The sequence below is a fragment of the Hyperoodon ampullatus genome, assembly GCF_949752795.1.
Source record: "Hyperoodon ampullatus genome assembly, chromosome: 4".
Taxonomy (NCBI): domain Eukaryota; kingdom Metazoa; phylum Chordata; class Mammalia; order Artiodactyla; family Ziphiidae; genus Hyperoodon; species Hyperoodon ampullatus.
This window is the reverse complement of record NC_136917.1, coordinates 139,853,992-139,875,130: the sequence shown is the minus strand read 5'-3', so window position 1 is coordinate 139,875,130 and position 21,139 is coordinate 139,853,992. Positions and strand designations below refer to the sequence as shown.

Below are 21,139 nucleotides of genomic sequence, written 5' to 3'. Positions count from 1 at the left end.
GGGACTTTGTGTGTGTGTATATATATTTATGGAATTTCCCGTATATATTTTTTACTAAAGGTTATGATGCTTTGTTACTTTGTAATTACTTCCTTTGACTTGTTTGGTCTTTGCAATCAAATCGTGAGCTCTTTGATGGCAGGACTTACTTTTTAATCCTTTACAACATCCTCTTCTAAAGAATAGATGCTTGATGTCAAACCAGCCAGCATTTATTAATCAGTAATAAACAGTAAACAGTAGCTTGATCTAGCAAGATTTGGGAGTGAAGAAACTCTCTACCTTTTATATTCCTATCTCCTCTCCTGTCCTTTGCTTCTGTTATTGAATAATGAATACCATGCTGACTCTAATTTTTTTCCCCTTTCTAAAAGAAAGTGGGCCAGATAATGAGAACTTACAGGGTTCAGGTTACTTGTGTTCGATTCTCCTAAAGGATACTTGCTTTCTCTAGGGGACCGTGGAAAATTAGGAGAAGCAGCTTTGTCATGAGGTTCTGGGAAAGGAGAAGTTCTCTTCTGGCGCCCTCTTTCCCTGGCTAATATACACCCAGGGACAGGAAGCTGATTGGCAGCATATCTGTGAGCTTGTGGGGGAAAACGTGCCTTTCAGGCTCTTCTTTTTGTCCTGTTTACCCACGTGATACCCGATGGGTGAGCTCTTCTCTCCAGACATCCCCATCCCACCGGAGCTGGCTAGATGAAGCAGACAGTGGGAGAGTGACATGGGCTCAGCCCCTAGAAGAATCTGTGTGTGTGTGGAAATGAGGCTGGGTTTGCTTACTGGAGGTGGGTGCAGATCAGACAAGGCAGGGTCCACAAGTGGTGTTTGTGAAATCTGCCAGCGACAGTAGGACTCACGGACAGGTGGTGGCAGGAGAGCACTTCAGGATTCATCCTTTCCTTTTGTGGCGGTGGCTTCTGGCTCAGCTGTTGCAAGTGGCTTTGAAGAAAGGATGGGGTGGCTTTTGCTGTAGCCACAATTTGACCTTTGAAAGGAAGCTGCCTGTTGGGGAGATGAGCTGGTAACTGACTGGATGTAACAAGTGGCCAGTAGAGGGTGCTAAAGCATTTACTCATGCAGTAAATGATGAAGCCCCGAAGCTAGTAGTTTTAAATCATTCTCCTTATAAAGAACTGAGTAGATCCACAGACATAGAAAACAAACTTATGGTTACCAAAGGGGAAAAGGGTAGAGGGATAAATTAGGAGTTTAGGATTAACATATACACACTACTGTATATAAAATAGATAACCAACAAGGACTTACTGTATAGCACAGGGAACTCTAGTCAGTATTTTGTAATAACCTATGAGGGAAAAAGTCTGAAAAAGAATATCTGTATCTATATGTTTATATATAAAAACTGAATCACTTTGCTCTACACCTGAAACTAACACAAGATTGTAAATCAACTAAACTTCAATAAAATAATTTAAAAAAGAAAAAAGAAAGTATATGTCACTAGGTTAAAAAAAAACTGAGTATACTTTGGATATAGTATATAGAATTATTATTGATGGTAAATCTTAAAGTAAGTTATAGAAATCAAGACTTCTTGTATAAAACACATATGGACTTTTAGGACCTACCCCCCATAGTATCTTGTTTTTTTTTTTTTTTTGAACAAAAAAAGGGCATGTGAACAGTTGACTAAACTTTAACCTCTTATTTTTTTATTTATTTATTTTTTTGCGGTACGCAGGCCTCTCACTGTTGTGGCCTCTCCCGTTGCGGAGCACAGGCTCCGGACGCGCAGGCTCAGCGGCCATGGCTCACGGGCCCAGCCGCTCCGCGGCACGTGGGATCCTCCCGGACCAGGGCACGAACCCGTGTCCCCTGCATCGGCAGGCGGACTCTCAACCACTGCGCCACCAGGGAAGCCCCACCTCTTATTTTTTATAAGTAGTTTACAGTAAGTGTACCTTAGCAGCAGTTCAAATTATATGAAAGTGTTAAAGAGGACTTGTTGAAGAAGTTTTACGAGTCTGTTCTGCTGAGCCTTTCCTGTTTTCAGTCTTTTCTGAAGCCATCTGGTCAAAGCACTTTAAACTTGCCTAAAGTCCCTGACCAGTGGATTGACCCAGAGTTCACACTCACAAGGCTGGTCTGAAAAGCACCTTTCTGTTACTTTTTTGGTAAGCCCCCCAAAAGAGAAAAGGTAATTTGAATATAATAAGGAAGAAGATGATCTTTCTAAATATCTCTCATATCCCTAGGGGACTGAAACCTGAAAACCTCTGAGCATTAAAAAAAAAAATAGATTGCAAATATTATATAAAGGTACACGTGCCCTTTGAAAAACAGTGTCCTTGGCATTGTACCCTTACTAGTGTTTGTCCTGAACCTTTGCATAAGTCACCTGATGGTGTGTCTTGCCCCTGAAAGACTCCTGGAGCAGAAGTTGTTCTAAAGTTTTCCTTGAGTGGATCCAAAAGGGATTAAGTTAAATGTCAGAAGTTCTCCAAGTTGCGATTCCTTAGACCGAGATCCTCACGGCTGTACTGAAGACCTGGCGTGGATAAGAACACTGAGAGAGAAACGTGGGCAATGAGCTCGCTTCAGGTAGCCATCCTGTGGAGTTGGTAAATGTTCATCCCTCCTAGGCACACGTCAGTCAGTGGGCTTGGACACACAGTAACGTTGTACTTATGAGGTTCCTAGGTAAAATGAAACGTTGCTGTAGCTAGCTACTTATTATGCTGCCTGGTATCTTGTACCACTGTCTAGACCCCCTCGATTGGGTTGGGCGATGGATGCAGGGCTAGCATTTCACTTAGTGCAGGTAACTTCAAGAGAGGGCCTAGTGGACAGTCTCATTTTGTGGTGCTGTGCCCATGAGGGAAAGCTCCCAGCCTTCCTGTCCAGCTCTGTGACCTTTAGGGTTACCACTAAAAAGTTCGGCAGCCCCCCTCTCTGATAACGGTCAGGCTGTGCTCATAATCTTTTCCAGTAAACCTTTTTTTTTTTTTCCCCGATGGAGTTTGTTTGTTTGTTTGTTTGTTTATTTATTTATTTATTTATGGCTGTGTTGGGTCTTCATTGCTGTGCGCAGGCTTTCTCCAGTTGCAGCGAGCGGGAGCCACTCTTTGTTGTGGTGCGCAGGCTTCTCATTGTGGTGGCTTCTCCTGTTGCAGAGCACTGGCTCTAGGCACACAGGCTTCAGTAGCCGTGGCTCGCAGGCTCAGTAGTTGTGACTCACGGGCTCTAGGGCGCAGGCTCTGTAGTTGTGGTGCACAGGCTTAGTTGCTCCGCGGCATGTGGGATCTTCCCGGACCAGGGATTCAACCCGTGTCCCCTGCATTGGCAGGCAGCTTCTTAACCTCCAGTAAACCTTTTGAGACACAGGAGATTTTTTTCAGCATTCTTATTGTTCTGAAACCCTTTTCGAGAGACTTTTCATAGACTTGGAAGGTTTAATCAGGAAGAAACTGAATTGGGTTAAAAATCTGATTCGTAAATTAGGGATTATGGTGGGGGTGTGTGAGGAGGAATCACAGTGGTTTAGCAGTGACTGTGTGTTAGGCAAATTTTGCCTAAATTCCTGTGAGAATTAGGAGTACTGTGGGGCACACGCTCAGTCTACCCTGACGGAGACAACTTTCTCCATTTAGAACCTTTCCTGATGACGCCTAATTAAAAATCATAAGCATCATAGAGTCATCTGGCTTTCCTGCTCTCCCCTCCCCCACCTCAGGTCCTGCCCTCATTTCGTAGTTGAACCATAGCTACTGGAAAGCCTGGGGTTCTGTTTAGTAATGACAGTAACTTGGACCACTCAAGTTCCTAGCATCATTAGGTAAAGGCATCTAAAGTCCTCAGGATTGGATCACCTCCCCTCCTCCCCGCCCCACCCTTACCTGTGTTCTAAATTTTGCACCCTTTGGTAAGGTATTTCTTGCCTTTCAGTTTCTAGTCCTGATTGAGCTTTTGGATCTCATGTGAAACTCATGTCTTGCTCTCTGGGCCCGATTTCAGTCGCGCTCGCTGCTATTATCTCCACAAGGAGGCCAAGGACTTCCAGGCCTTTCACATATCGTTCCTTCTCTTTGGAATGCTGTACTTGCCCTTCCCTGCCTTTTTTTTTTGTTTGTTTTTTTTTAACATCTTTATTGGAGTATAATTGATTTACGATGGTGTGTTAGTTTCTGCCTTATAACAACGTGAATCAGTTATACATATGTTCCCATATCTCTTTCCTCTTGCATCTCCCTCCCTCCCACCCTCCCTATCCCACCCCTCTAGATGGTCACAAAGCACAGAGCTGATCTCCCTGTGCTATTTGCCTGCTTCCCACTAGCTATCTATTTTACATTTACTTATAATATATATAAGCCCATGCCACTCTCCCACTTCGTCCCAGCTTACCCTTCCCCCTCCCCGTGTCCTCAAGTCCATTCTCTAGTAGGTCTCTGTCTTCATTCCCTGCCTTTTGAAGTCCTACTGAGCTCAGTAGTTTCTCCAGAGTTCCTGCCGTCTCCTGCTCCGTAGTAAACACTCTTTCTTCTGCATTCATAGCATTTGCCCGTGCCTCAGATTCCAGTAGTTCTCAGTCTCACTGCCCTTTAGTTGCCCTTTCTCGTGCCCTTTCACGAGGGTGCTTACCAGGGAGCCTTGTGTACAGCTGTGGCTCAGCAGAGGTTCCTGAGCTAATGTGGGTTCCTTCCTTAGTTCTCAGTTGGTACAATCCCTTTTATTTTTCTGGTGCTATCCAAGGAAAGAAAGAACACTCTCGGATAGGAATACTGCAGAGGCTAATTTAAGACTGGGAAGCTAGCTTTCTTAAATTTTCAAAAGTAGGACACTTGCCACGTTTGCAGTTTGAGGTGTTGAGCTAGGCTTCTCAGGAGATAGAATTAGGAAGTAGTGGGAAGGTCTGTTCAGGAGTTAGGAAGTGTCCTATCAGCCAGGAGGGAAGATATTCATTGCTTGATTATAAATTATGATCCCTTGGGCCATATATCCTTGGGCCTCTTTTTAGGTATGATCCAGATTAGGGTAACAGTCCTTTTTATTTTTATCTATATCAGATAGGGTCTGTAGTATACACCCATCAAAGGAGCTTTGTGGCAATTTTGCATGACTCTGGAGAACTGGGAGGGGGTGTTTTCCCTTGATATTCAAGGGCCTTACACATATGAGACCAAACCTGAGGGATCTCACAGTCTCCTGGAAAATCAACATTGGATGCTGCCCGTCTCTTTGAAGCCATCTTTCATATGGAGTAGAAATATAGTACCAAAGAGTAACTTTCCATAGTAATTTTCACACTTGTTCTTTTAGGCAAGAGAATAATTGATACAGCAGTATATACTCTTCATTTGTGAAATTCCACAAAGATAATGTTGTTTTGATGACTACACAAGGTCTTTCCCTAAAGTAAAGCTTTATTTTTCAGATTGTTCTTTTCATTCTGTAAACATTGTGGTCTTACAGGACAGTGATAGATCAGGGATTTTCAACTTTTTTTGAATGATTTAACTTTCTTTTACTGACTAATCTGATTCATCTACCATCCCTCTCCTCCTTTAAATGCATTGTATGATTGTATGGAATTTTGTAATATTTCTTGTACAGAGTTTCATTTGTTTTGAGAATTTTGAAGGACAGAGACAAATACTTAAATGTTGCAACATCAAGGGTTGGTAACCACAGGCTGTCTATACACCTCTTGGTAGCTTTCAACAGAGACAGGGCAACTCGTCATCAAGAGGAAGATGCCAAAACTGTGGAGTTTTCCATCATCATTTATCAATCTTGACTATTTAGAGTGTGTTTGAGCACGTTTAGTGAGTGACTGGGCCAAATTTAACAAATGTCCTGGTAGGAAGATTTGTGGCACAGAATTATCTTCTGGTTTGGTCTGTTATTTCTCCCAAAGTATGTTGCAAGATTGGAAAGCACTGTGCTTCCCTCTGTGGCAGTCCCTGAGTTGAAAAGGATGGGGAGGCTGAGGCTGTCCTGTCTCTGGTGAAACAGCACCCGATAGATAGAGTTACAGCTACAACCAGCACTTTCCACCATGGGCATGTCTGTTCTTCCTTATTTCCACTTTCTCTGTACTTTCTTATGTCTCAGTATTAGTTAAGATGGTCTAGCTGCTAAAACAAATTTACCCAAAAGCTCAGACATTATAGAAATTCACTTCTTGCTCAGTTAACAGTAATAGGTGGTTGACACCTTGGAGGGCAGCTCTCCTTCAGGTGGTCCTCTGGGGATTCAGGTACAAAAATGTTGTCCTCATCGTTATGAGGCTGTGAAGGTCACTCAGGGCACTGTCTCTGTTCCAGCCAGCTAGAGGTAAAGGGCCATGGAGGAGTGTGCATGGGATGCCCAGAAGTGGCACACACCACCCCTGCTCGCATTTCTTCTGCTAAAGACCTAGTCACGTGGCCAAACCTAACTATGAAGGAGGCTGGGAATTGTTGTCTAACTGTGCCCCCAGGAATAAGAGAACATTGTATGAGTTTGCTAAGGGTGCCATAACAAAATTTCAAAATCTCTGGGGAGCTTAAACGACAGAAATTTATTTTCTCACAGCCTGGAGCCTAGAAGTCCAAGATCAAGGTGTTGGCAGGTTTGGTTTCTTTTGAGGCTTCTCTCCTGGGCTTGTAGAGGGCCTCTTCTTGCTGTGTCCTCACATGGTCTTGGTGTCTTTTTTTGTGTCCACATTTTCTCTTATTTTAAGGATACCAGTCAGATTGGATTAGGGCCCACCCTGATGGCCTCATGTAATGTAATCATCTCTTTAAAGATGCTGTCTCTAAATATAGTCGTATTCTGAGTTACCGGGGGTTAGGGTTTCAACATGTGAATTTTTCTGGGGACACAATTCAGCCCATAACAAATGTGGATTTTGGTGAGGAGCCAAAAGCTTCTGTCCTCTTCCCCGGTTTTCAATTTTATCTGCTTATGTTTAATCCATTCATTGGCAATCAGATCATGGATTTAGAACCAGATAGAGTAGATTCAAATTCCAGTTCCACTGCTTAACAGCTGTGGCTCTCTGAACCTCAGATTCCTCATTTCTGAAAAGGAAGTAAACCTTTTTATCTTGCAGAGTTGTTTTGAGGACTACATGCAGAAAAAAGCCCAGTGTAGGGCCTGGCACATAGAGCATTAGCATAATCACCTGTCGTCCATTGGTGATTCTTGGTCTTGCAAATGGTATCCAGACTGAAAAGCTTATTGACTGTTACAACAGAAAGTCCAGACATTCTTGAGCATTATGTGGCATGTCAAAGATGTTCTCTGAAATCATCAGGCTTACGGACATACTCATGAAGTTACAAAAGCATTGCCATTAGATGGCAATCTAGCATGGATTTCACTGTGGAAAACCATGGCTTAACTTTTTATCTGACTTTTTTGAAGATATCCATTTCATTAAGGCTTTTCTGTCAGTCTCATTCTGACCTAAGTTTTTTTTTTTTTAAATTTTATTTATTTATTTTTGGCTGCGTTGGGTCTTTGCTGCTGCGCGCGGGCTTTCTCTAGTTGCGGTGAGCAGGGACTACTCTTCACTGCGGTGCACGTGTTCTCATTGCGGTGGCTTCTCTTGTTGCAGAGCACAGGCTCTAGGCCTGTGGGCTTCAGTAGTTGTGGCACGCGGGCTCAGTAGTTGTGGCTCGCGGGCTCTAGAGTGCAGGCTCAGTCATTGTGGCACACGGGCTTAGTTGCTTCTTGGCACGTGGGATCTTCCTGGACCAGGGATCGAACCCGTGTCTCCTGCATTGGCAAGTGGATTCTTAACCACTGCACCACCAGGGAAGTCCCCTGACCTAAGTTTTCTGACATGGAAAATGAAATAAACAGCATTATTTCTCTTTTAAAAAATAACCTCCTAATTATTTTATAAACAAATGTATAATAAATATTCATTAATTTTTTAGGGATTGGTAGCTAATGTACATCTAAACATGTATTGGAGGGAAAACAAAGAATGTTATAATTTATATAAGAATATTATTTAATGTGTTATATATTTATATATATAATATATATTATATAATATATTATATATGTTTCCTTTTTATGTTACCATTTAGGTTTGGTAGGTTGTTTTCCTTTTTTTGAGAATTCCCATAGCTTATGAAGCCATGGTAAAGGCTTGACTGATTTTGATTTCTATCTATACAGAATTTTGCAGCTATGGCAGGTAAATTATTGAGGTAATCCTCAAAAAATTTTTATAAATGTGTTCTTTAATTATTAGGTAAAGGCTTGTTTTTAGCTTTCTTCTTTAAATAGATCTGTAAGGATTTCTCTTATCTGCTAAAACATGCTGTTGACTAATCATATTGCCTATGTATTACATTTAGAAATATCTCAAGGCATCCAATTTGTAACAGTCAAGTTTTTGCTGCCTGGCTTTCTCTCTGGTTCCTTATACAAATAATTAATTAGGCAGAGAAAATTTTTATCTAGTTCCAGGAATAGAACTCACATATAAAGCTTGACTGGTTAAGCTTGGGTCAGAATCCCTTTATGTTCATGAGCAAAGCTATCTGTAGCCTCTCTAGTGATAACAGAGATGGAGGGATTGTATCCATGTGTTGCTCTGTGCACCATGGGGCTGGCGGAATCAGAGACTTATTAGATCAGTGGGTCAAATGTTCAGCAGTTTTTTGCCACATCCAATCTATTACATAACCAATTATCTCTTTTTTTAATATGTGTACATATATGTATAAAAAGCCTTTTGTCCTTATCTGTAGCATTTTTATAGTTTAACACTCAATATTTTAGACTTCCCTGGTGGCACAATTGCTAAGAATCCGCCTGCCAATGCAGGGGACACAGGTTCGAGCCCTGGTCCGGGAAGATCCCACATGCTGCGGAGCAACTAAGCCCATGTGCTACAACTACTGAGCCCACATGACACAGCTACTGAAGCCCGCGTGCCTAGAGCCCGTGCTCCACAACAAGAGAAGCCACCGCAATGAGAAGCCCGTGCATCGCAACGAAGAGTAGCCCCTGCTCACCGCAACTAGAGAAAGCCCGCATACAGCAAACAAGACCCAACGCAACCATAAATAAAGAAAGAAAGGAAGAAAGAAAGTAGACTATCGTAAAGAATAGGAATGTGTTTTAAAGAAAAAAGACTCAATATTTTAACCCCATCTAGATTTTGTTATTCCAAAAGAGCCTTTGGTGTGTATCAGTTAGGCTGCCTTTGGCTGCCAGAAGCAGAAATTCCAACACAATCTGCCTTAAACAAGAAAGGAGATTTGCTGGGTTGCGTAGGTGAAGGGAGCCAGTTATACCTGGGTAGGTGTGCGTTGGGGCCCTGCTGTGCCGCTTTGTCCTCTTTTAGCTCTGCCCTCTCTGAGTTGGTTTCATGGTCAGGAGCAGAGGCAGGCCTCCACTGTGGGCAGCACACATCCAGAAGGCAAGGCAAGCCGTTCTGATGGCTCCCTCTTGAAGAGCAAGGGAACTTCTCTTTCACAATCCCTTAGCACACTTTCCCTCATTCTTATTGGCCTTGACTGGGTTACATCCCCACTTCTGAACCAATCCATGTAGGCAGGGCAATGAGATGCCCCTCAGCTTACACCTGGATTTCTGAACTGGTCTTCAGTAGGTGCTGAGATTACCCTTAGGCCAGCCAGGCCTGCCTCTGGAGTAGTTTCAGGTCATTTCTCCTGAAGCTCATGGACTGTGTGGGGAAAATGGAAATCAGAGTAGTGACAAGAGGATGCTGGATAAACACTAGTGCTCAGTATAAAATTGTATGCTTAGAATGACATTTCTTACTGTATAAATACTAAAGTTCAGAACATTTTTGCATGTTCTGTTTTTCACGTAGTCAATATATAGTATTGTGTTACATTAAAAATTATCCTTTTATTTATAGTACTTGTTCATGAGAAATCTATTTTGGTTTGGAGACATATTCTATAATTTATATTATTAATCTCTTTATTACTATACTGTTAAATATACCATGTTCTTGTTAAAGCAGAAGGTTTTTCTATTTGCTTTGTTTTTATAAATTTATTTATTTATTTATTTATTTTTGGCTGCTTTGGGTCTTCGTTGCTGCTTGCGGGCTTTCTCTAGTTGCGGCGAGCAGGGGCTGCTCTGCGTTGCAGTGCGCAGGCTTCTCATTGCGGTGGCTTCTCTTGTTGTGGAGCACGGGCTCTAGGTGCATGGGCTTCAGTAGTTGTGGCTCGTGGGCTCTAGAGCACAGGCTCAGTAGTTGTAGCGCATGGGCTTAGTTGCTCCACGGCACGTGGGATCTTTCCAGACCAGGGCTCGAACCCGTGTTCCCTGAATTGGCAGGCGGATTCTTAGCAATTGAGCCACCAGGGAAGCCCAGAAAGTTTTTCTTGAGCCTGCTTAATTTGATGCCTTACAGACCAGGAAGTTAGGAATTTCCCCGTCTGATTAAATGCCATTGAATAATTCCAGTAAATAATGCTAAATGCTCTTTGGAATTATTGTAAAATTTTGTGGTAAGCCTTTTTCATCTTGGTGTCTTGTTCTTAATATTTTTAGTGCTCTCCTATTAATTTTTCTTTCTTTCCTTCTTCCTTCCTTCTTTCTTTCTTTTCTTTTTTTTTTTTTTTGTGTGTGTGTGATTAAAGTTGTTTGTGAGGGCTTGATTCTTTTTCCAGTAAGATAGAATCTGAGAATTTATTGATTTCAGATGATCAGGTTAGGCCTGATTTATTCAGAGAGGTATAATATATTGCAAAACTTTCCAGGAAATCTTTAGCTGTTGAGATTTAGTTTAAGCCAAATCTCTCTTTTTTTAATTTACTGTTGTAGAGAGTCCAGTGGTATATTCTTTTGCTGCATAGTGTTAAGTTGTTAAAGCTATTTTTATAAAGAAGTGATTTTTTTCTAGAAATTTTTGAATTTACTACTTTAAAAACTGCATCTTAGTATTCGTTTAATGAGAAAACATGAGTATGAAAAGATACTATGAATTCAGTCACATTTCAGAATAACTTTGTGTGAATCACAGCCATACATACATACGTCTAGAAACAGTGCACATGTGTGAGGCATTTTTTTCTGTCTATTTTCAGTTCTGGGTGCACACAGAGATTCAAGGATGCCTTACACTAATCTATGGCACCTCTACTCACCCCAAATAATGGCCATCCAATTGGGAAACTATAATTAAATCTTTTAGATGAGTGCTATAAGTATCTTAGCTATTCTCCTAATAAAAATGTTCACTAATCTTTGAATGCAACCTCTTTCAGTCCTAAACTATTAGACCTTAGAGCTAAAGCTTTCCTTCCCCATCTAGCCTGCACATGGTAGGCACTAAGTTATTACTTGAGTCAATGAATGGATGAATCCTTGAATGATGACTGTGAGTGCATGATGTCCTACCACTGTCTTGGCAAAAGTATGGAAATAAACTCCCAACTGGGAGGGAGCTGAGTAATCTTACCAGGAACTTAATGTCCATGAACCATAAGGAACCAAGAAATATTTCATGAAGTTTAACATCTTTCACCCACAATTTGTATTGTGCCAGGAAATATATTAAACTTTTTTTTTTCTCCTTGTTAATTTTTTCAATCAGTGGTTTTTGGGGGAGGGTGGTTTGAAGAGATGTAACAGTCTTGGTCTTTTTGTATGTCTCATCTTTTGCAGATAAATGATAAAATTAACAGACATGAGCAGTCAAAAGGGGAAAGCCCAACTGTGCCTCTAAAAAAATACCTCTTACCTGCCTTCTTTTATTAACTCTCTGCCTTCTACAGTCCTGTCTTGAAACACCTGATATGCTCATTTGATCTTTTATCCTTGTGTCAAGGATCTGCACAGGGCTGTCACTGGGGTAATTATGGGACATCTCTATATGGGACATCTCTAAACATTGGATATATTCTTTTCTATGTTATATATTATAAAAAAATCTGTGCACATCTTCCTGCCTGTTATCCATCCTTAGTTATGTTCCTGTCTGCCTGTATAAGTGTTTGGATTCACTCTTTGAAAGGCTGTCCTAACTGTGTAGCTTCCTTTGCTGTAGCAGGGAGGGCAGAGGAATTTGAGTGCAGTGTTTTCAATTGGTAAGTTAACAGACTGGTTAAGGGCATTTCTAAGTTATTTTAATTCTTCTAGTGCAACTCTTTAATCTCTGTCCTCAGCTTAAAGGGGGAAACTTTAAAACTTTATGCTTTATCTATTTTTATAAAAATAGTATGTGAATTTTGTTGGAAATGCAGTAAAGTACAAAGTAGAAAATAAAGATCATTTGTGATCCTTCTACTCAGTGAAAAATACTCTTTTAACATTTTACCATTTTCTTTCAGCCTTTTTTCCATGCATTTTTATCATGTTAGATGAAGATAAAATACCTTTCTTACTTTCTCCACTTAATATTATTATATCATAAGTTTTCTCCCTTAACATAATAAGTCATTAAGAACTCTTCGCAAATATATTTTAATGGTTTGTGGAATTTTCTTGTTTGAATGTGCTGTATTTTATTTAACTGTTCTCCCAAAGTTAGCCTTTTCATTTATTTCCAGTTTTTGTCAATTAAAAATAATGTTCTAACATTTTTTTTCTGCTTTATTCTTGTATCTGTATTTTCATTTATTTCCCCAGGATTAATCAAACCTTAGAAGTAGAATTACTGGATGAATGAATATCAATATTTTTGGCCTGTTGATACACACTTGATCTACTATGCTTTGTTGAAAGATTATACAGTTCATAATCTCATTACTAGATTTTCCATCTAATTGTTTCGTTTCAGAAGTATTTGGATTTTGTTGACTCTTTCAGTTTGAGGGCAAAAATGTATCTCACTCTTTGTACTCACATTTCTTTTAGTCTTACTGAGGGTGAACTTTTTTCACTTGGTTGTTACCATTCTCTTCGAATTGGCCATTTGTATTTGCTGTTCATTTATCAATTAGGATCTTAGTGTTTTGTTTTTATTTAAATTTCTGTGAGATTTTTATTATATTAATTTTTTGTCATGTTTATTTTTTTTGAGGATAGTAACACATACCTTTTTCATATTTAAGCCTGTTGACATTTTCCTTTGTAATTTTTCCCATTGCTGTAAATTTAGGAAGTACTTTTCAATCCAAAGACAGGAGAGATAGTCACCAAGTTTTTCCTTTTTTTCTTTTCTTTATGGGTTGATTTTTTTCTTTTGTAATTAATTCTGACCTATAGAGTTCAGAATTTAGTTTGAAGTAAGATATTAGGTTTGGGTAGTTTTTTCCCCCAAAACTTAGCTTATTCCTTTTGTTCCTTCCTAGCTTATTGTCCTTTTGTTGTTTCATCTTGTTCCTTTTGTTCCTTCCATTTTGTGACGCCACACTTACCTTACATTACATTTTTATCATAGTAGGCCATCAGGGTAAGATAGTATTTTGAAATTTCCTTCTCAGTCTTTCCCTCCCTTGACCTAATCTTTTGAGGATTTGCTCATTTGGAACTTTTATATGCTACTCTGCTCCTCTTTTGGCTCCCTTTCTTCCCCTCTTCTGTTTTTAATTTGCATTTCTGCACTTTTCAGAATTTTCAAAAAATTAATCCACATGTGAGTTCTTAAAGGCAGCTGCACTGTTATATTCATCATTGTATTCCCTGTAGCCCTTATTGAATTTTTAAAAGTATAACATTAAAACAAGCTCTGCTAGAACACTTGGGAGATAAGAAAAAGCACAAAGAAGGAAATAAATTATTCTTAGTCTTACTACTCAAAGACGTCCTGATATTGTTAAACATTATATTCTATAGAATTTGCTAGGAACTATATTGTATATGTAATATTTTTTTTTGTGTGTGTATCTATACACACACACATACTTGAAACATTCATACATATGTATATGTAAATTTTTTTTACTGAATGGGAACATCCTATACATACTGTTTCGTTGTGTGCTTTTACTTGTAATAATTCCATGTCTTTTAAGCATTCCTCTGTAACTTAAATATATTTTTTTAACTTACCCTCCAGTTATTTGGCTATGTACTAAGTAAAATACTGTTATGTGAAAGAAAATGCTATCCTTTCAAAAGTGGTTGAATTTCAGAGTGATAATATGGACGGAACACCTGTTATCTCTGTTATGACACGTGTGTGTGTGTGTGTGTGTGTGTGTGTGTGTGTGTGTTGTGTCAGCCACTGCAGAATTGTTTTGTGAAGGTTGAATAAGTAAAACCAAAGAAGAGAAATAGGTGGTACATCAGATGTTTTCTAGGGAGCCTAAATGGTTTTGGCCACTTGACGTCTTATAAAGTGGGCAGCATTACAGATGCAGGGTCTGATCTATAGCTATAGATATCTCAGAAGGAAGAAGGAATCCAGAATTTCTAGGGCAGGAGAAATTAGTTAGATGCCAAATCAAATTTGTGAGGTTGATGGTCGTAAAGTTGGTGTGATTAGAATTCAAAGGGGTTGCACCTGGATCCAAATTGGTTATAGCCAAAAGAGTAGCTTAAGGCACGTCGACCTAAGACTGGAGGGTACAAGTAAGGTGGGAGGAAAGGCTGTGACAAACGAGAGTCTGGTTAATAACAAAGAGGCTCTGGACAAGGGCTGGGGGTGGGTGGTGATGACAGTAAATACCTGCAAAGTACAGGTTAGCCCTTTAAATTTGCCACTTTATGTGGATGCAGCCACATCATCCAGAGCTTTAAATCACTGCAGTGCTGGTCAACATGACCTTTATTTTGGGACGAGTCCTCAGATGTATGTTGTTTGCATCCCCAAATTCTCATGCTCGAGTAAAGTTTAAATATTCAAGATACATTTGGTGGACTACAGTGCGGGAGGGTAGAGGAAAGGAATACGTAATTCCAGAGAATTTTGAGAAGTGGCGAAACTACCAGGACTAAAGGGTGTTGTCTTTGGGAAAAGATCTCCTCATTCTTGCTCTTTTTCATGGAGACTCAGAAGATAGAACCAGAGCTTCTCTAACAAACCATTGTGGCTGGAGCAGAAGGTCCAGTGGGGCAGTAGTGAGAAGAAATGCTAAGAAGAGTGCTTCAGCCCGGGGAGAAAGGCCTTTGGTAATAGGAGGCTTAGGATTTGGACTTGATCTTGGAAGTATAAGGTTTGCATTGAGAAAGGAGGTACACCCACACGTATCTTTACAACTTTGTTTTTCACATGTGCTACAAAAAAAGGTTATTTTTCTTTTTTGAATCACATATATTCCAGTCAAGTAGATTGAAAAGCAGATTATTATCATGCAAATTTTACTTTGAATTGATTTCCATTTATAAAACTGACAGTGCTTTTACTAAAATTCTGTAGACACAGAGTTGAAAACTTTCAAAAGAAGAAAAAAAGATAATTAGGCTATTAATTCTCTGCTTTCCTGTGGCCAATCTCGCAAGTTTATTTCCTTTTTCTTTTGGCTTAGATATTTACACTGTTTTATGAAACTTGAACAAGGTATTATACCCACAGTGTGGACCCCTGTTGAACATATTAATTTATGTTAGCTTGAAAAATCCTTATGTTTGGTGCTTTATCCTCTATGTAAGAGTTAGTAAACGATTTATTATAAAATGTGAAATATCTCATGAGAGGCAGGCTCCATGAGAACAGGGATCTTTTCTGTTTATCAACCAGTAAATTCCCAGCACCAGGCATGGAGCTCGACTCACTAGAGGTGCTGAATAAATAGTTGTTGAGTGGGAATAAAAATGTATGAGTGGTTCCTAAGATTTTTTGGAGTTGTCGTATCCTACTGTTTTCATTTCATGGCACTTCCCTGTCTCTCCTTGAAGTTATCCTGTGTTAAGTTAAGGTAGATTAATACAACATGTGGGAAAATCTGGTGACATTGGTTAAGATGATTGGAAATACTCTATTTTGTAATTCATAGATTACTATTGAATGTTCCCTTGACATTTGTGATCTTTATGAATCATCCAATTTGGGTGCACATAGTTTCCTTACTAGCTTATTTATTATGCATTTTAAAAAAAACAGACAAAATGTTGATCTCTTCATGAGTGGTACAGGGTGTAAACCAGTTGGGAAGAGCAGTGCTAGCTGAAATGTCCATGCTTAGCAAATGACAAGGCTTGCTCTCTGGCTAAGCGGCTCCCTCCCACCCACTGGCTTTGCAGCTCACACTCATCCTATTTCTTCCTTAGGAGACTGACCAGTCTCACCTGTGTTATGAACTTTAGGGGGTCTCTTTGAAAGAGTTAAATTTTCAGATGTTAAATTCCTGGGTACCCAGAGACTACTGTAATCATTAGAATATAAAGTTTTAAGAAATTACCATGTAATTTGTACTCTTTTCTTTGGTTTTATTAGGCAAAAAAGCTCCTGTTTTGTTTAATAAAGAAATGATCGAGTCCATGAAGGAAGGTTCAGTTGTTGTGGATTTAGCTGCTGAGGCTGGCGGAAACTTTGAAACCACCAAGCCAGGAGAACTTTATGTTCATAAGGTACAGCATAAAGCTTCCTCTATCTATGAACCTGTTCCTATATCTTTAGTGATTTGTGAGAGAGTGTTTATTGCTTTAAATATTTAGAGAAACTGAGGCCTGAAATTTTCTAAACTTAAAAATAGTCACATTTAAAGCTCCTTTTGAAACGTGTATTTGTGAGTGTGTGTGTATATTTATAAAGATTTGTAATTTCAGAACTTAGCCTTGACTGAGAACTGTCCTAGAAAGAATATGGGCATTTAGTAACAGACCTTTCTGACTGTATTTTTGTTTGTTTAGGGGATTACTCACATAGGCTACACAGACCTTCCCAGCCGAATGGCCACTCAGGCCAGCACCCTGTATTCCAACAACGTCACCAAGCTCCTGAAGGCCATCAGCTCTGACAAAGACAATTTTTATTTTGAAGTGAAAGATGACTTTGACTTTGGTACAATGGGTCACGTCATTAGAGGAACTGTAGTGATGAAGGTAAGTAAAGAGATCTGTTTCTCCTGTGTTTTCATTATACATTTGTTTTAGGATTTTTGTTTACAGAACAATCCTATTTTGGAATTGGGATATATTCTAATAAAGTATCGATGTGTTGGGTTTATGCCAATAAAAATTGTTTAAAAATGTAGAACAGTTTAAAGAAAAATATTGCAAGATTTATATACATGTGTGACTCACCTAAAATATGCATTGCTTTTGAAAAACAGAAACAAAAAAACAGACAAAAAACCCAGAATTGAATAAAGTAAAAAGTAAATATTCCCCTCCACCTATCTGCTTTTAAGTTTGTTCTGTATTCTTCCTTATATGTTCTATACACATACTAATTGTACATCTATGTGTGTATGCATGACACAGACATTATATATTTATATACATGTGTGTTATATATTTATATAAAGTGATATTATAAATTATGTGAATTTCTATATTTATTTAAAATTATTTTTCAAAGTAGAGGTTTTCCCCAACACTGGATTGACTGAATGCTGGATTGACTTTCAAAAGTGCTATTTTTCTAATTTCTGTTAGGATGGCGAAGTGATCTTCCCTGCTCCCACACCGAAAAATATTCCTCAAGGTGCCCCAGTAAAACAGAGGACAGTGGCTGAGCTGGAGGCTGAAAAAGCAGCTACTATCACACCCTTCAGGAAGACGGTGACATCAGCTTCTGTATATACAGCAGGTGAGGGTCCCATCTATGAAGATTTAGTCCAAATTCTTTGAATTTTGGGAGTAATGTATTAATTGTCAAAATTAGTAAATGAAATGCTGTTGTCCTTTGTTGGATTCCATCAGGACTTGGGCCTGTTAGAAGCAATTTTCACATACATGTCATCTGTCCCACCTCTGTGGATGTGGAGACTGCATTGTGTACCCTCAGAGATGCAGGCACTGGGATAAATGCTGGATTGAATGAGTGTGAAATAATACATAGGCTGTTAATACTTTTCTTTTATAGAAAACATTTAAAATATTATTGTTAATACTTTTATATATATCAAATATAATGAGTATTGATGTATGTTAGATTGTGTTGGTGTTAAGTGCATGTAAATGTGGTTATTGGTCCATTTTTTGTGGTTTATAAAGCATCACTTGTGGGCTTCCTTGGTGGCACAGTGGTTGAGAGTCTGCCTGCCAATGCAGGGGACACGGGTTCGTGACCCAGTCCGGGAAGATCCCACATGCCGCGGAGTGGCTGGGCCCGTGAGCCATGGCTGCTGAGCCTGTGCGTCCGGAGCCTGTGCTCCGCAACGGGAGAGGCCACAACAGTGAGAGGCCCGCGTACCGCAAAAAAAAAAAAAAAAAAAAAAAATCACTTGTGATTATCTGCACCTCTGGGTAAGACTGGGGAACCAAATATTTGCATTGAAGAATAAACAGTAAGTTATTCACCTAGTTAAAAAAAATTCAATTTTAAAATTTTTATCTCTTTCTTTACAATTTAACATAGATTCTTTGTTTTCTAATTCACCTTCATGAAGGCAGTAAAGAATTATCATAAAATAATGATAAATATTCATTCTGGCTATGAACTGTTAGAGTCTGAAATATGGATATTTGATTTTAAATTGGTTTCTGTCTCATAGAATGAATTAAAAATGTTTGGATTTGCTTAGAGCCAAAATAAAAACAAAACCAAAGCAAACTATAAAGAATAAGGACCAGTACAAAGCACACAGAATTCTTGTAGCCTCAGCATTCTCCAAATTCCCATGTGAGTCCAGATGTTTTAAAGCTAAATATGTAACTCTTCTTGAATAAAGAGCAAGTCTCAGCAAAATGACTGAAAAAGCCTTTAGTTGCGAACATTGTGAATAGATGGAGCAGTGTCCCTATTTGCTCTTACTTGTTAAAAAAAAAAGAAACCATATTACTGTATTGTGCATGGAGAGTATTGTCCGCAGGGTTGTACATTTCCATTTCTCTTTACAATTCATAAGGAAATGTAGTGAGGCATGAATGATGATTTATTTTTCTAGGTTTCTCTTATGTTTATTGAGTCAAGGTTTATTGCATTTTAATAGATGTGACATTGGCATATTCCAGTGAATAAAAGGGTGGCCTTATATTTATTTTTCTGTACCCTAAAACTTCCTCCTTTATAATAAAACCAAGTGTTTTTCTTGGGTATATGTTAGAAATCTATTTGACTAGCATTCTTCAAAGAATGTGATTTGCTTTTTTTCCCTTTTCTTTTTTTCTCTGTTTTTCTTTTCTTTTTCCTCTGTTATACAAACTAAATATAGCACATTTAGCACTAGTGAATGTATTATAGAAAAGACTTTAGTTTATTAAATAGTTAATAAGAAAATCTGGGGCTTCCCTGGTGGTGCGGTGGTTAAGAATCCGCCTGCCACTGCAGGGGACACAGGTTCGATCCGTGTCCGGGAAGATCCCACATGCTGTGGAGCAACTAAACCCATGCACCACAACTACTGAGCCTGCTTTCTAGAGCCCACAAGCTGCAACTACTGAGCCCATGGGCCACAACTACTGAAGCCCATGCACCTAGAGCCTGTGCTCCACAGCAAGAGAAGCCACTGCAATGAGAAGCCCATGCACCGCAACAAAGAGTAGGCCCTGTTCACCGCAACTAGAGAAAGCCCTCACGCAGCAACGAAGACACAATGTGGCCAAAAATAAATAAATAAAATAAATAAGTTTATTAAAAAAAAAAAAGAAAAGAAAACCTTCAGATGTGGGATTTCTATCTTAGATGCCCAACACAATTGACTGCAGGTTATGGTAATTTAGTGCTTCTGAACTAATGTGGGCATTTAATGAGTGCTAGGCATTGTGCTAAAACACTTCACGTGCCTTAGTTCATTTATTCCTTATAAGTACTCAGTAAAGTGGGCATATTATTATTTTCTTTTTCCAGCTGAAGACAGAGAGGGTTAATAATTTTACAGATGAGGGTACTGGAGCACAGAAAGGTTAAGTAACTTGCCTGAGATCACACAGCTGACAAGCAGTAGAGCCAGGATTTGAACCAGGCAGTCTGGCTTAAGTAAACATGTCCTTAAATATAACCCTGCACAGCTCTTCTCTGATGTTTAACTGAAACACAAAACAATATTCTGTCTAACTCTCCCTCCAGATGGTTAACAGGCCATCCATTGGAACCCTGGAAATCTTGTATGTGGGTACGAAAATAAAAATTAAAACTACAGAGACTTCCCTGGTGGTCCAGTGGTTAAGACTGCGTGCCTCCACTGCAGGGGGCACTGGTTCAGTCCCTGGTTGGGAAACTAAGATCTCACATGCTGTGTGGGGCAGTGAAAAAAATAAAAAAAATTTAAAAAACGTTAAAACTACAGTCTTATTGACTGATGTGAAGTAAAATGAATGTCAACTGCTAATGTTCCAGCTATGCCACTTATAAAGAAATAGTTTATATCAAGGGATAAAAGTACGTTATTCAAAAAAGTTAAATTCTAGCTTCCTGGTCACCCATTATCATTTGGTTTTCACTGACCACTAGGTAACCCTTTCCTCTGTTGCAGAACAGCCATCCACATGTTTGCTATTAGGAAAGGCGATAATTAAAGATGTATGTTGAGAGCTGACTGTTTGTATTCTGCACATTCTTAATTTTATTCGTATTTTTTTTTCCTTTTCTTTGTAAAATCCTGTTTGCTGACTTAGTGTTGAGGCTGGAGCTGACTGCCCTGGCCAGCAGTCCAGTCCAGATTCAGGAGCAATTGCAAAACTTCTGTCCCGGGTGGGTGGAAGCCATATGTTTTGGGGAGGTGCTGGAGTGAATGAAATCCTTCCTACTCTCTTAAAATCCTTCTTCCTCAGCCAAATCTGAGAGTGACATGAACTTGGCCTCACAGAAGTCTGTCTTATAAAGGTTGTGTGTTGCCCAAGTAGAAAATGCTTTGGTAGATCCTTTATAGGCCTATAATTCTGGAATAAAAACACTTGTATAAACACATGTGGCACTGTCAGTGAAAGTTAAAACAGGGAAGAGGACAGGTTATACAGAGGAAAATGTGCAAATTGTTTTTAAGGTGACTCATAAATTTTACTAGATGTTTAAAATTTATTTTATTTTGGGGAGTGGTGGTCAGGCAGTTGAATTTTGTTCGCAATACCTTTAACTCCCTTTCACCACCCCCCTTCCCAGTCATGGAACATCTCAAAAATTCTCATTATTGGCAAGGGTGTGGAATTTTAAAGCACTGACTGCCCACATGTTTGTTTGTGTGTGGGTGTGTGTGTGCTT

The 21,139-nt window shown here is 39.3% G+C and overlaps 1 protein-coding gene across 2 annotated transcripts in view; it reads left to right on the top strand.

The window, feature by feature from the left end:
- Positions 1 to 21,139, top strand: part of NNT (nicotinamide nucleotide transhydrogenase) — a gene marked incomplete at both ends in the record, with an annotated part of 83,684 nt that overhangs the window by 20,490 nt on the left and 42,055 nt on the right. Inside the window, 3 exons of one of the 2 annotated variants that reach the window (XM_079704056.1) lie at positions 16,271 to 16,404; positions 16,687 to 16,878; positions 17,434 to 17,587. The exons of the other annotated variant lie outside the window; for it this stretch is intronic. Coding sequence (XP_079560182.1) covers positions 16,271 to 16,404; positions 16,687 to 16,878; positions 17,434 to 17,587 — 480 coding nt within the window. The remainder of the gene's footprint in view (positions 1 to 16,270; positions 16,405 to 16,686; positions 16,879 to 17,433; positions 17,588 to 21,139) is intronic. 2 annotated transcript variants of the gene reach the window in all.